Source organism: Canis lupus, chromosome 29, assembly GCF_003254725.2.
Source record: "Canis lupus dingo isolate Sandy chromosome 29, ASM325472v2, whole genome shotgun sequence".
NCBI lineage: Eukaryota > Metazoa > Chordata > Mammalia > Carnivora > Canidae > Canis > Canis lupus.
The window spans coordinates 32927532-32942496 of NC_064271.1; the positions used below are offsets into that span (position 1 = coordinate 32927532).

General features: G+C 35.1%; 1 protein-coding gene across 4 annotated transcripts in view; it reads left to right on the forward strand.

Annotated features, from left to right (window-relative positions):
- The window catches only part of CPNE3 (copine 3), a 55280-nt gene that overhangs the window by 14997 nt on the left and 25318 nt on the right, over nucleotides 1-14965 (forward strand). For all 4 annotated transcript variants that reach the window (XM_025433642.3, XM_035708468.2, XM_049103873.1 and 1 more), the window contains 5 exons: nucleotides 1629-1703; nucleotides 3136-3207; nucleotides 8663-8746; nucleotides 9765-9854; nucleotides 13768-13866. In XM_025433642.3, coding sequence (XP_025289427.1) covers nucleotides 1629-1703; nucleotides 3136-3207; nucleotides 8663-8746; nucleotides 9765-9854; nucleotides 13768-13866 — 420 coding nt within the window. The remainder of the gene's footprint in view (nucleotides 1-1628; nucleotides 1704-3135; nucleotides 3208-8662; nucleotides 8747-9764; nucleotides 9855-13767; nucleotides 13867-14965) is intronic.

A 14965-nucleotide genomic window follows, 5' to 3' on the forward strand; every position in this document is an offset into this window, starting at 1 on the left:
TATTTACTATTTATTTGAGAGAGAGAGAGAGCACAGAGAGTGACAGAGAGACAGAGGGAAGGGAGAAGGTCAAGCAGACTGATGCCAGGCTCAGTCTCAGGACGCTGAGGTCATGACCTGAGCCAAAATCAAGAGTCAGAGGCTTACCTGACTGAACCACCCAAGCACCCCTACAATTTTGTTCTTATGTTTAAGTAATAAATGCTTTCAAAGTAACAATAGCTTCTCTGATGTTCTAACTAACGTGACTGGTCCCTCTAGATCCCTGATGGCCCAGCACTGTCCCTTTACCTGGCTTGCTCTTCCTCAACCTTAGATACCTCAGTGTAAGCCTTCCTCCCCAGTAAGCCTCCTCTGACCCCCTTGAGTAGTTTGGAGAACCACCCTGTGCTCACCATGGTAGTCTTTACTGTTTCTACCTTCGCATCCAAGGTCCATGCATAGTTGCTTAATTATCTGTTTTTCCTATATGGCAGATTTGATCAGGGGAGAGTTGCATCTGTAGGTTTACCATTTTGCTCCTTTCTCAGAGTCTGACTTCAAAAGAGAAATCATAGAGCACCTGGGTGGCTCAGACTCCTAATTGCAGCTTAGGTCTCAGGGTCCTGAGGTCCTGCTCAGTCGGGAGTCTGCTTGTCCCTCTCCCTCCGCTCCTTTCCCCCCCTCACCCCTCCTACCCCCCTGCTCATATGTGCTCTCTCTCTCAAATAAATACATAAACAAAATCTTTTTTTTTTTTTTTTTTACATAAACAAAATCTTAAAAAAAAATCAAGAGAGGTCATGACCATTTGTGATAGAGCTGGGAAGGCCTCACGAGAGAGGAGTCCTTGTTTTTTCAGTGGGTGACACTTATTGCTGAGATTTGTTTACTTTTCAGTGAATTGTTTGGGGTATTTCCTATGTCTCAAGGACAATATGAAGCTGAAGCTGATCAGTTTTCTAAAACTTTGATGCATATATCTTTTAAAAAAAATAAAATGATATTTTGTGGGGGTTATATATTCAAGTTCTGTGTCAGTTGAACAATTGAATCCCATTTATTGGGTGTTCTCAGGCCCACCTCTTCCCTACAGGGTTTTTAGCTCAGTGATTGGTATATATGAAGAGAACTTGTCCCTCTTTGTCCTTACAGGGAAGAAGTTGACCTTTGAAGTAGTTGATAAAGAAACTAGAGGTTGGGGAGATAATATCTGCCAGGACTGGCTCCCTGGAAATCTTTTCCAGTGGGTTTTATTTATTTATTTATTTAATTTATTTTTTAAAAGATTATTTATTCATGAGAGACAGAGAGAGAGAGGCAGAGACATAGGCAGAGGAAGAAGCAGGCTCCTCCTTGGGGAGCCCGATGCGGGACTTGATGCCAATGCAATGCGGGGACCCCGGGATCAGCTCCTGAGCCAAAGGCAGTCAGTCATTCAACCACTGAGCCACCCAGGTGTCCCTCCAGTGGGTTTTAAATATGTAGATGTGCTTTATAATCTCTAAATCCTTAAGGCATGGATTTAATGTTTCCATTTCTAATGACTTTAAATCAACTTTATTCTCAACTGTTTTTGAAATTATTCAGCTTAAAAATTCACATGGTGAAGTGAAATAGCTCTTTGTATCACTTTTCAATTTTAACAGATTGTTTCCAGTAAGAAGCTAACTCGACCACTGGTGCTTAAAAATGGCAGACCTGCGGGGAAAGGGAGCATCACGGTAAACAATAAGATACTTGTCTTTTGCCTGAAAAGATTTTAGCATAATAGGACATGCTGAAACTATGCAAAGCAGACAAATATTCTATAGCTATGCTTTATCATTTGATCCCAAATGTTGCCCTTCATCTGTACTTGACCTATAATGATCACAAATGAGAAACGTGTTGGGTCAAAAAGAAGGAGAAAAATGCGATGTGAGAATTCCTTCTTTGAGGCTTTTAAATTGCCTGTGGAATCAGGTGCACCTTGGTGATGCTTGCCTCTCTCTCCACACGGAACTGTAAACTCCCAAGTTAGAGAGAAATGGCTTAATCATCTGAATGGATTAATTTGAGCCTCTCCAAAACAAACACAGTTCCCCCAATAGCAAAGAAACTGCATAATGGATTTCATTCCAAATGGATCTTATATTATGCTATGCCCGCTAAACCTCTCAACTCTCTCTTTTTTTATGTTTTAATTTAGTTATTTAAATAATAACTTAAATGTGGGGCTAGAACTCATGACCCCCAGATCAAGAGTCACATGTTCTTGCAACTGAGCCAGCCAGGCACCCCTGAACCTCTCAACTCTTAACTATCTTTTTTTGTGCTTGCACTCTTCTGCCCATCTTCTGTTCAGATTTTTCAATTGCTAATTACTGGTCCTAGGCAAATGAATATGTGCTTTATACTGTTTTAGATTTCAAATTATATAATGCCATACTTTAAATAAGTATCTTTAAATAATAGGATAAAGTAATTATCTTCTAGAGTTTCTGTCCAGATTATCACTGCCTCGAGCAATAGTTACTAACTTTAGCTCTGTCTGAGAATGGAAGGCTGGCTCCCTGAGAGAGTCATGTTTGAGGGTTATCGTCACTCTCAGGGCATTTCCCTAAGCAACTATTTTGCCCTAGTTTAAATTTCCGGAGTCATAAGAATGTTAAGTGTCTTTGGGGTGATGACTTCTGTGAGACAGAACATTACAGTAGTTAGTTTTATTGCCCTTAAGGTAATGATAGCCTGGAATTTGTTTTTAAGTAGAATAAGATTTTCAGTTACATTGGATGAAAAATGTCGATCTGTTATTTCAATTTAAAGTGTTCTCTAGGTATGATTTACTTTAGGAGAGCTTTAGGTAGGGTCATGCAGTCTTTCAGGGCTTTGATTTTTCAATGGAATGGTGAAGATCCATTTGGGGCAACAACATTTGAAAAGTAAGTTGTATAATACAGATTTGGCATATTTTGAGAAAATATTTATTTTATATAATTAAAAGAAATAATGATCAGTCTTTCTGGATGGTACTATTTTTCTATCAAAGATTTAAAAATCTATTTATATTATTACAGACTGTATCTATTATCAGATAACAGAATAAATCAGTACTTCTGAGTTTATCAGAGTTCCTAAAACATATGGTCTTTTACTTACCTTATCTACTCTTAGATTTCAGCTGAGGAAATAAAGGATAACAGAGTGGTCTTGTTTGAAATGGAGGCAAGAAAACTCGACAATAAGGTGAGTAGTTGATACACATTTCCACAAGGATGTCATGTTTTGCCTCACCTTGATTCCTTTTTGAAACAAATAATAATGCGATTAGTATTATGAACTCCATCATCTAAGCATCACTTAGAGTATTTAGTTCCTTCCAAATTCTACTTTTCTATGTACGTTTAAGCAGAAGCCATCTTCTTTTACCTCTTTCCTCTAGATGTTATCAAAGGGATTGTCTAGCTTAAAAGAGGAGTTATTAAAAGTATTGTTATTGTAAAAGGCATTTGAGAGAGTGTTGTTGGATTACCTTAAGGAAAGAAATAGAAATTCCATGCTCTATTGGGTTTTCCTCTTTGCTACCAAAAGTCAATATTTTTTTTAAATGAGGAAAGAATTCACAACACAATAATAACACAACAATTTAGCATATAGCATGAATTAGAATAATTCCTTGATTTTTTATTTAATCACAGAAACCAATTTTTTTTTTTTTTTTTGTCATTTACATTTACCTTACAATTCAATTTGCAAACAGATTAGTAGCCAGGGACTTTTTTTTTTTTTTTTTTTGAAAAATTTAAACATGCAAAAATAGAATAGTCTTTAAAAAACCCTGCATGTCCCCATCATCCATCTTCAACACTTATAAATCATGGCCAATTTTGTTTCATCTTCACCTCTATCTACCTTCGCTCCTCCCAGACATCATATCATTTATTCTGTAAATATTTTGGTGTATCTCCAAAGGTTCTTTAAACAGTATAAATGGTTAATATGTTTCAAGTCTTCTTTAAACCATAAGTTCGCTCCTTTCTTTTACTTCCTTCCTCCCTCCCTCTCTCCTTTATTCCCTCACATTTCCTCCTTTCATCCCATCCATCCTTTCGTCCATCATGGAACTTATTCAATAAAGAAATGGACTCCGTTGTCCCATAGAAGTTGTAACATTGCATATAGCTGATTGTTAAATGATACCACAAGTATTCATATTCCTCTCTCTACCTTTATTTCCTAATTTCTGTAAGCTGGTAACTGAATTTAGAGAAATGATGTGATGGTATTTTGAATTGTAGGTAAGGCAACAATTCAATAGGTGGTGGTATGTGTTTACATCAGGAGGCTCACATTGTTGAGTTCTTTTTGGGATGTTAGTGAACACTGATGATAATTATACTATCTAAATGTGTTATTTTATTTTATTTTTCAAATGTGTTAGAGAGTCTGTTAAATCATGAGATTCTCATGGTATCATTGCTTCTTCATTTATTAATGAGGATACTTCTGTAGATTAAAGTATTCTTACCCATGTTAGGTATTTATTATTCTGAGATATGATTGTACAGGAAGCAAATTAAAATGATTATTTTCCTTCATATACACCATTTCACAGAATAAGTTGGTTGCCTATCATCCTCTAAATGTGACAATGTGGGGTTTTTTTTGTTTGTTGTTTTTTATTTTTAGTGTTGCTATGAGCTCTTTATCAGTGAACTCTTATTGATGCTTAAATTATCTTAACTTTAGCCTATGGGAACCTCGTTAAGTTTGTTCCTGAAAACAATTGGCACGTCTCCAGGAGCCTTTGGATAGCTTCCTTGTTCTGTGGCATGACAAGATGTTTCAGGCTTACTTTATCTAATTTCTGCTCCAGACTGGCAGATTAAAAGGAGACTGATTATATTTTAGTGGAAATTGTTATGTAGAGATCAGTCTGGTGCTAGGGGTGCTTATTGTTGATTATTGCCATTTACTATTTCTAAGGCTTTTTAGTAGACAATTAGAGGAAAGACTTTTTTTTTTTTTTTTAAGAAGAACTAAATAATAAATTTGTACAACTATTTCCAGTTCAAATATAGAATTACAGGGCCTTACCTCCCTTCTCTTAGGCTGAAAATCTCTGTTCCTAAGGATGTTGACATATTTACTTATCTGTTTTGTCTTTTACAATTTACAGAGTTTCACAATAAAAATATCCATATTATAATTAACAATAATTTTACTGAAAACAGATTGAGCTTTCTTTGATATTCTTTTTCTTTTTTAGTTTTACTTATTCATTTATGCAATCTCTACATCCAGTGTGGAGCTCTAACTCACTTCTCTGAGATCAAGAGTCACATGCTCTACTGATTAAGCCAGCTAGGCACCGTTCTTTGAAATTTTTTGTCTTTAGGGTTATATGTTCTACTTGGGTTGTGTGTTCAAATTCTTGTGTTTTAAAGAAATCTTTTAGTAATTATTCTGTCACAATGACACATTTGAATTTTGCTTTTGATATTTAGGGATTGTTTGCAATTTTAGAAAATTTAACTTTGTTTTATAATTATGTAGAAGATTTATGTGGTTCCAAAGCCAAATTTATAAAACAAGATATATTCAAGATATTTAGCTTCTTTCTCTGTACACTCTGTTTTTTCTTCCTTTTCCCCTGTAGGTAATAATGCTTTAAAATTTATATTTTATGGTTTAATTTTTCTTTTTTTTTAAAGATTTTATTTATTTATTCATGAGAGACACAGAGAGAGAGGCAGAGACATAGACAGAGGGAGAAGCAGGCTCCTCACAGGGAGCCCGATGCGGGACTTGATCCCCAGACCGGGATCATGCCCTGAGCTGAAGGCAGATGCTCAACCACTGAGCCATCCAGGCATCCCTGGTTTAATTTTTCAATTTCCTTAAAAAAAAGGAATAGTAATAATAATAATAATAATAATAATTTTTATGTCTGTATATATTTGTATGTGTATTTGTATGTCTGTGTATCTATACACATATGTATGTGTATATTGATATATCTAATAGATAGATATGTATGTGTATATGTATTTGTATTTATATTCCCCACCATCAGCCCTTGGGTAGCTGTAGCATACTACATACATATACTTTTTTTTAGTGAGCAAGAGAGAGGGAGAGAGAGTGCCTGTGTGTCCCTGTGCATGCACTAGTGGGGCGGGGAGTGTGCAGGGGTGAGGGACAGGCAGAGAGAGAATGTTAGGCAGGCTTCACTCAATGGGAGCCCGACTTGGGTCTCCATCTCACAACCCTGACATCTGAGCTGAGCCGAAAGCAAGAGTCTGTTGCTTAACTGACTAAGCCTCCTGTGTGCCTCCAGACATATACTTTCATACACACACACACACACACACACACACACGTATGTATATTCTCTATATATTCATATATATACTTTTCTCCACCTTGCTTCTTTCACTTAATATGCTCTGGGGGTCTGAATCAGGAACTTTTTATTCTTTTTTTTTAAGACTTTATTTATTTATTTATTTGACAGGGAGAGAGAGAGAGAAAGAGAGAGAGAGAGAGAGAGAAAGTGAGCACAAGTAGGCCGAATGAGAAGGAGAAGCAGGCTCCAAGCAGAAAGCCTGACACAGGTATCAATCCCAAGACTGTGGGATCATGACCTGAGCCAAAGGCAGATGCTTAACTGACTGAGCCAAGCAGGCACCCCAGGAACGTTTAATTCTTATTTTATTTCTACTACTGACATCTTAATGAACTTTCAAAGAAGGTTTGTTGTGACCTTTCAGAATGGTAATAATGATATCCTGCTTTTTTTCATAGGTTTATTTCTAAGATAGATCAGACAGGGTACATTAGTTTTTAGAAAGTTAACTTCCCTGTGTATAGTGCTGCTATTAGTTTTATAAAATGGTTCACGTAGGGGATTATTATTTTGATTCTTAAGATTCTTCTTAAGTTCTGGGGCGCCTGAGTGGCTTAGTTGGTTAAGCACCTGCATTCGGTTCAGGTCATGATCTCAGGGTCCTGGGATTGAGCCCTACGTCAGGCTCTCTGCTCAGCGGGAAGTCTGCTTCTCTTTCTGCTTCTGTACTCTCTCTCTCAAATAAAACCTCCAAAAAAAATTTTTTTATAAAGTTCTGCATAGCCTTTGTGTGTGTGTATATAATCTCTACAGCCAAATGGGGCTCAAACTCATGACCCAACATCAAAAGTCCTGTGGTCTCCTAACTAAGCTAGCCAGGTACCCCTGTGTTTATGTATTTTTTTTTTAAGATTTTATTTATTTAAGAGAGAGAGAGCACGAGGAGGAGGAGAGGCAGAGGGAGAGGGAGAGGGAGAAGCAGACTCCCCACTGAGTGAGGAGCCTGACATGGGGCTTAATCACAGGACTCTGAGATCATAATCTGAACCAAAGTCAGACTTCTAACCAACTGAACCACCCAGGCTTCCTCCCCTCTGCCCTGTGTTTATATTTTTGACTGTACCAAATGTATTATTTGCTTGACATTGAACTGCTCAGGAGGGAAATAACATTATCTTAGTTCTTACTTTAATACTGAGTTTAATTTAGGACTCAAAAAAATCTTCAATTCAGGGGCATAGCTACATATATTACTGTGGAATTAACAGGTAACAGGAATTCATTTTGACAAATAAAATTCTAAGGAGTGTGGAAATTTCCAAAGGAAGGCAAACAAAAATGGGAAAACAAAATCATTTATAATTTCACTACTTGAGTTTGACCTTTGGAATTGATTTGGTCATTCTTCCAGAATTTTAATTTCTGTGTGTGTGTAGGTGTGTATATTTGTGTGTATTTGTGTTGAGGATGCTGATAAGGGCATTTTTGAGCACTCACTGTGCTGCAGCATTATATGGGTGTGGTGTGGTGAATTACAGAGGAAAAAGAAGATATACTTTGTACCCTTCAAATAATTCTGTTATGCATTTCACATATTTACCTCTACTCCCTTGTGTGTGTAAAGAAATGGGTGGAATTGGTGGAAGAGTATTGGACATAGAAGGATAAGATACAAAGTCAAGACTCTGATCTAGGAATTCATTCGATGTGTGATCTTGGCAAAGTGATTTAACCCCTCTGAATCCATTTTATTGCTGATAACTGCTCTGTCCCTCATGGAGTCAGTGCAACTAATGTTTGAAATGTCATTTATATCAAACTATTCAATGCCATACAAATGAATACTGTTAATAATGAAAACAAGTCCAAGGGATCCCTGGGTGGCTCAGTGGTTCAGTGCCTGCCTTTGGCCCAGGGTGTGATCCTGGAGACCCGGGATCGAGTCCCGTGTCGGGCTCCCTGCATGGAGCCTGCTTCTCCCTCTGCCTGTGTCTCTGCCTCTCTCTCTTTCTCTATGTCTATCATGAATAAATAAATAGAATCTAAAAAAAAAAGTCTAAAACATATTTTATTGATTATGGGTCCTATTGTTCACTATATTTAAAAGCCATGTTCTCAGGTTTTTTTTTGAGAAGTAAAGTCCTGATACACAGGATTATGAGCATCTATCACAAATGCCTCACTTCAGCAAGTTTCTAAGTTCATGAGGAAGGTAATGGGATTTGTATTTACTACTGTACTGCGTATATCTGTACTACGGAGTTAGGCTTCAGGTATTGCTGATATGTAACATGAATAATATGTGGTTTCACATGGTTTCAGAGGAGAATAATTAACTTTTTTTAAATGTAGGATCTATTTGGAAAGTCAGATCCATACCTGGAATTCCACAAGCAGACATCTGATGGAAACTGGCTAATGGTTCATCGAACAGAGGTGAATATCTGAATTTGAAAAAGTAGGGTTGAGATTTCCATTGGAATTGTAGTAATCTTAATTTTTAAAAATTATGTGTTTATAAAAATATCAATTTGAAAAAAAAAATCAACTTGAGTTCAGATGTATATAGCCAGAGATACAAGATCAGCATACTCATTTTTTTTTTCTTTTTATGAGAAGGAGATACCAAGATTAACTATTAGTAAAATTTTTATATTGAAAAATTTAAAACCCTGTAAAAAGCATTAAAATGTATACCCTTGTATCCTTCACCTAGATTTACCAACTAGTCATATCTGCATGCATGTTTTTTCTTTTTCACTTACTCATTCACATGCTCAGCTCTTGGGCCAGCCAGGTGCCCCGCAGTCTCTTACTTTATTATTTTATTATTTTATTTTATTTTTTTAGTCTCTTACTTTATATTAAAGTATATTCTCAGGCCATTTTATAGTCACCTTGTGTCAGGTCTGGAATGAGCTCTTTCTCTTGGAACCCTATTCCTGTAAGAGAGTAGTGCTAGATGTACTCAATAGTATTGACATGTTGTTTCATTTAGGCCTTTTCAGTGGACATAGTTGGGAATCGTGTATTTATGTATATGTTTATTATGTGTATATATATTTATGAAAATATTTAATCATGAATTTAGACTATTTCTTCAAGTCCAACCCAGCTAGGTTCTTTCTCATCCTTTCTAACTCCAAATTTGAATCTTCTGTGTCCTGCAATGAAAACCCTGGTTTCCAACAAAATCAACAATCAGTAGTTTTAAGCGTACCTTGTAATGGGTGAAATATATTTCCAAATAGTTTCTTTTCTCAGAATGTATCTATCACATTTTTTCCTAACAGTTGTATAATAATTGTTCTAGATAGTTTTTCATTGAAAAAGTTGATTGGGCGAAAGGTAAAGGATGATTGGTAAGAGTGTATCCAGAATGTAGGAAAAGGAAGAGCAAAATGTTAAGGAACTAAATGTTTTTCTAACTAGTCTTTGAATCTTCATTTTACAGGTTATTAAAAATAACTTGAATCCTGTTTGGAGACCTTTTAAAATCTCTCTTAACTCCCTGTGTTACGGAGATATGGACAAAACGATCAAGGTGATTTAAAGTTATATATATGCTATATATACATATAACATTTGCGTATATGCATTTTCTTTCATAAAACTAGTTGAATAGATAATATTTAATAAAAATAAATGATATAACAGATACCTGTAAGGATTGAATTTTATTTGTATTTAGGAATATTAAAAGAGAAATGTCTCTGGTAAGTAAATGGTCAGTTTGAATGGGTAGACATGTTTGATCTGTTGGTCTAATGCTTAATCAAACATTGTGATTTTCATTTTACTCTTCATTGTTAAAAATAAAATGTCCAATTTAAATCTTCCCTCCTTTGAATAAGATTTCTTTGCTCTGCAAATAGGAACCTTTAACTGCACTCTTTGCCTTTGAGTGTCCCTTAAAGATAAAAGCAGACGTTACTTTAACTAAAAACCAGAGCATCTTCCTGCCCTCAGCAGCAGAGGAAAATAGTGGTGGCATTTTCCATTGCTTATTTTCAGAGCAAGATATTTTTCATTCAATACTTCTAGATGACTTTAGTATAAAGTGTTAGGAAAGCAGAATGGGAACAGGAAGTAGCAGGTGTTTAGGAATTATTTTTAATGTTTTAATTTATAGCCATTTATTGGAAAATATTTCTTATTTTAAAGACACATTATACTAGAGTCTCTTTACATAAAATTCCAGATAGAAGCGTCTTCTTGTGTTTAGATGTCAGCTAACCAAAGTGTTCCCCCCACCCCCTTTGATAATGAATACAATAAAAACAGGAAAGGTGATGGCACAGAACACATGATTTCATGTGAGGCTATTGTCCAGGTTTTGACTTAGGCCTTCAACCAGATAAGGGATCTTGGGCAGATCATCTACTTCTTCCCTTATACAACAGAGAAAATAATGTCTATATTACAAAAAAAGAGAAAGATTAAATTAATGAAAGTGAAAGTTTTATAAGCCATTATACATAGCATAGATGCTATTACATTGACAATGGTTTCATTTCTTAGATACATAAAAATTTGTCCTAAGTTGGCAGAGAACTTGAAAGATCAATATAAGTATGATTTATGTGGTATTTCAAACAGCAGTGAAAATTTAGGTAAAAAATAAATGTAGAACAATAGTTTTAAAAATTAATTTCTATTGTTAAACTAAATCTAGAACTTTTGCTTTTCACATTAAAAGAAAATTTTAATAGATCTGAGAAACAGGAAAGGATGGGGAAAAGAAATGCCTACACCATAACTGATTGCTTGTAATAATATGTTAACAATGAAACAATGTTTTTTAAACTTTTTTTGCACACAGTGGCATGCTTACAGGGCTATTTTATTATAGTAAGTAAACTGATTTTCTGAGATTTCCTGATGAATGTCTTTTGTTCTTAAAAGTTTCTCAGTTTCTTTTAACTATACACAACTTGGTTTACCACATCATGACTGTCTTTATTTCTTTAGTTCTATATTTCTTTGCAATATCATAAAGTCATACATCTGTGATTCTCTTGGTGTTTGGAAATTGTTTAGAGGTGTGGTAATGAGTTTTAGAGCAGAGAATAGAGTCAGGATCATCAATAATTTCTTTGCTGCTGTGTGAATGTGCCAGTGTTATCACTCCAGCATGTATTATTATTTCCATAAGATCAAGTGAGTAAAAGAAATAATCATGCATGCTGCCACCTTGCCTAAAATGAGAATGCCTTAGTGAATATAGTATTGTGTGGTGTGTGCATTCTTTTACATATATACATATGTGCGTATGTATATATGCATATATTTCAATTTCACAAGCACTGCTGATACTTTTGTTAAAACAGCTACTAGTACTAGGTTTTGAATTTTTGAGAAGAGAAATTAAATTATACAAATCATTATATCATTTACTTCAAACTATATCTGAACACATGCCAGCATTATAAATGTCACATCTTTTAGTGCCAAACGTTTCCCTTCAATGTTGCAACAGTGAGTTTTTCATATATATTAATTATAGTGAGCTATCAGAAATTACAGCTTAAATATCTTTTTATATTCCCTGAAGTCTCAGACAGTCTAAATATATGAAGAATTTAGGTGTTTATATGCTTCTTTAAAAAATAAAATTGGCCTTATCAAAGCTTGATCTCGTCTTAGATAGAAGTTGGAGAATGCAAATCTAAAATGCAAAGTTCTGGGGCACCTGGCTGGCTCAGTTAGTAGAACATGCTACTCTTGATTCCAGGGAGGTGAGTTTAAGCTCCATGTTGGCTGTAGAGCTTACTTAAAAAAAAAAAAAAAAAAAATCAAGTTCTATTTTCCATAATTAAAAAACACCTATTAAAAAGTGAAATCATGAAAATACTAAAATTGCTTTTGGCTTGATCTTAATTTTACTTTCTGGAAAAAAAATTAGTGAGATCATTAATTTTCTTTTCCCCTCACTCCTCTCTGAAGAGTCAGATAAAGGGGCTTTGGTTTAAAAATTAAATATCATATATATAAGGCAAGAATCAAACTGTCATAATTGGTCAGTGACCAGAGTGTTTATAACATATAAAAATCTTTAAAGTTACTCAAAATTGCAATTCTAGATCTTATCCTTATTGATTGACTGAATTTTAGTCTTCCTGGAATCGTAATGAAAATATTAGTAAGGAATGAAGCACTTCCTGTTATGATAGGCACTCATTTCACTTCTCATAGAACTGTGGGAAGAAAATAAATCACTCTGCTGGATGAACACATAAATCTTAAGCATTTTAACTTGGCAATTAATATAACTTTGTAAGAGGTACTCTCTTGGCAAATACTCTCGGTTATTGGCTTTTGTTTTAAATCTCTAGAAGAATTCAAAAGTGTCCTTAGCACAGCTTTATATACCTATATTAAAAAAAAAACCTATATTAGTTACCAAATAAAATATATCATCTTCTAACACTATTTAATTCCTTTGCCTACTTCTCAGGCCTAAGTAGATAATGTGTGCAGTGCACATAATAAATGCTTGTGGAAATGAGATAATCTGTTCTGAAATTACAAAGCCCTATTAAAAGGTTGGTTATTCAAATGATCACAATGAACACCTCTGTTTGCTAACAGTTCACACCACCTTAATATTCTCATAACAATGAATAATCAGGTATTCAGGTATTCTTGTGACTATCTAGCCTCTGGCTACGCTGTCAGTTTGGCAATATCAAAACTAGATGCACATCAAATACTTGATGTGCATTAGACAGCTCTAATGCCTGCTTTAAGAAAGAACAATCATTACATGAGAGCCATAGAAAGGAATAGAATTCACTCTGTCTTACATGGAAATAAAATTAATAATGATCCAGTCTAGATACTTCCTCACTGGATTAAGTACTCTTTTTCTCGAATTTTAGTTTTCATTCTACAACCTGTGATTCTCAGAAGGATGCAAATCTGACTTCATCATGTCTAACTCTGAATATAGGCCTAGTCTTACCAGATTGCAACTAATGAAATACATTTGCCATATTTCTAAATTATCTAGGATTTAATTATACAAGTTTTAGCTGTCTAGGATAGTGACTTCCTTTCTTCCTGCAGATGATGACAGTGGTAACAAGTAAAGAATTGGATGAGAAAGAACGTGTAATTCCATTTTGATGTTATCAGCTCTTGATGTTATCAGCTCTTATAAAGAGCATGATAGATGAACTGGAAACTGCTTAATATAGAATTTAAACAGTATTTTTATTTTTCATCTGCCTGTGATCTTTCTTAGAGCCCCACTCCACAAATAGCTGGGGTTTGAAAGTGTTTCAGTATTACTCCTCCAGGAAGTTAGTTACTTCTTCTCCAAGTAGAACTGCATATTCAACATTTTCACTAATTTTAATCAAATGGGCATTTCTTAGTAAGTCCCATTTATTGCAGCCAATCCTTTTAAACAAAATGATGTTGATTTTTATACATTTTTATTATACTTCATCTAGGTAGAGTGCTATGATTATGATAATGATGGGTCACATGATCTCATTGGAACATTTCAAACCACCATGACAAAACTGAAAGAAGCCTCCAGAAACTCACCTGTAAGTTGCATCTTTGTCATTGAAGGTACTTTACTGTTTGGCCATGTATTTATTATTTTGTTTTTTTCCCCCTTGGTATAGCAAACAGCTTGCCGTGTTTTTACTCTGTTACAAACTTTTCTGAAATCTGTGGATTTTATTTGTGTAGTAATTGGATGATCCAAAATTCATGCTTGGAGCATAAGTTTACATTTATAAATAGAGGTTTGGTTTCCTTTAGTTTCAGACAACATATAGGGTTTGATTGAAAATCTCTAGTTTGGGAGCACTTGGGTGGCTCAGTTGGTTAAGCATCTGCCTTCCATTTGGGTCATGATCTCGGGGTCCTGGGATCGAGCCCCACATTGGGCTTCCTGTTCAGTGAAGAGTCTTGCTTCCCTCTGCCTCAGTCTCTGTCCATCCCTCTGCTCATGCTCACTTGCTCGCTTTCTCTCTCAAATAAATAAATAAAAATCTTAAAAAAAAAAAAAGAAAGAAAGAAAATCCCTAGTTTTAAAGCCTTTGGTATTGGAATACCCAGGTGGCTCAATGGTTGAGGGTCAGGGTATGATCTCAGGGTCCTGGAACCTCCCTACAGGGAGCCTTCTTTTCCCTCTGCCTGTGTCTCTGCCCCTTTCTCTATGTCTCTCCTGAATACATAAATAAAATCTTTAAAAAATAAAAAATAAAAATAAAGCATTTGGAATTTCATCGGTCATAATAATTAAGTTCTACAACATTAGGTAAATATACCTGGGCTTGAACTGTGTACATTTATGTTCCTTCTGGACAGGCTTTTACAATCTGCCTCTGGCTCTTCTGTTTTCACTAAGGCGAAGGATAAAAGCATAATTATGGTATTTCAAATTATGTAATATTAAGCCTCCATCTAGTGGCACTAATTTTGTTAAGATCATTCATGTGCCTTAACTACATTCAGTTTATTATTTAGCATCCCAACATATTCCTAAGGGTGCTTCTGAAACTTTTCTGCCTCTAAAGCTGAGGTGGCTAAAAAGTATTTCAGAGCATTTTATGAATAGAGTAAAACATCAATTTCTCCCATCTTATTTCCTTTCTAGTTTGGATGGGATAAGCTGTTAATTTAATTCTCTTTATA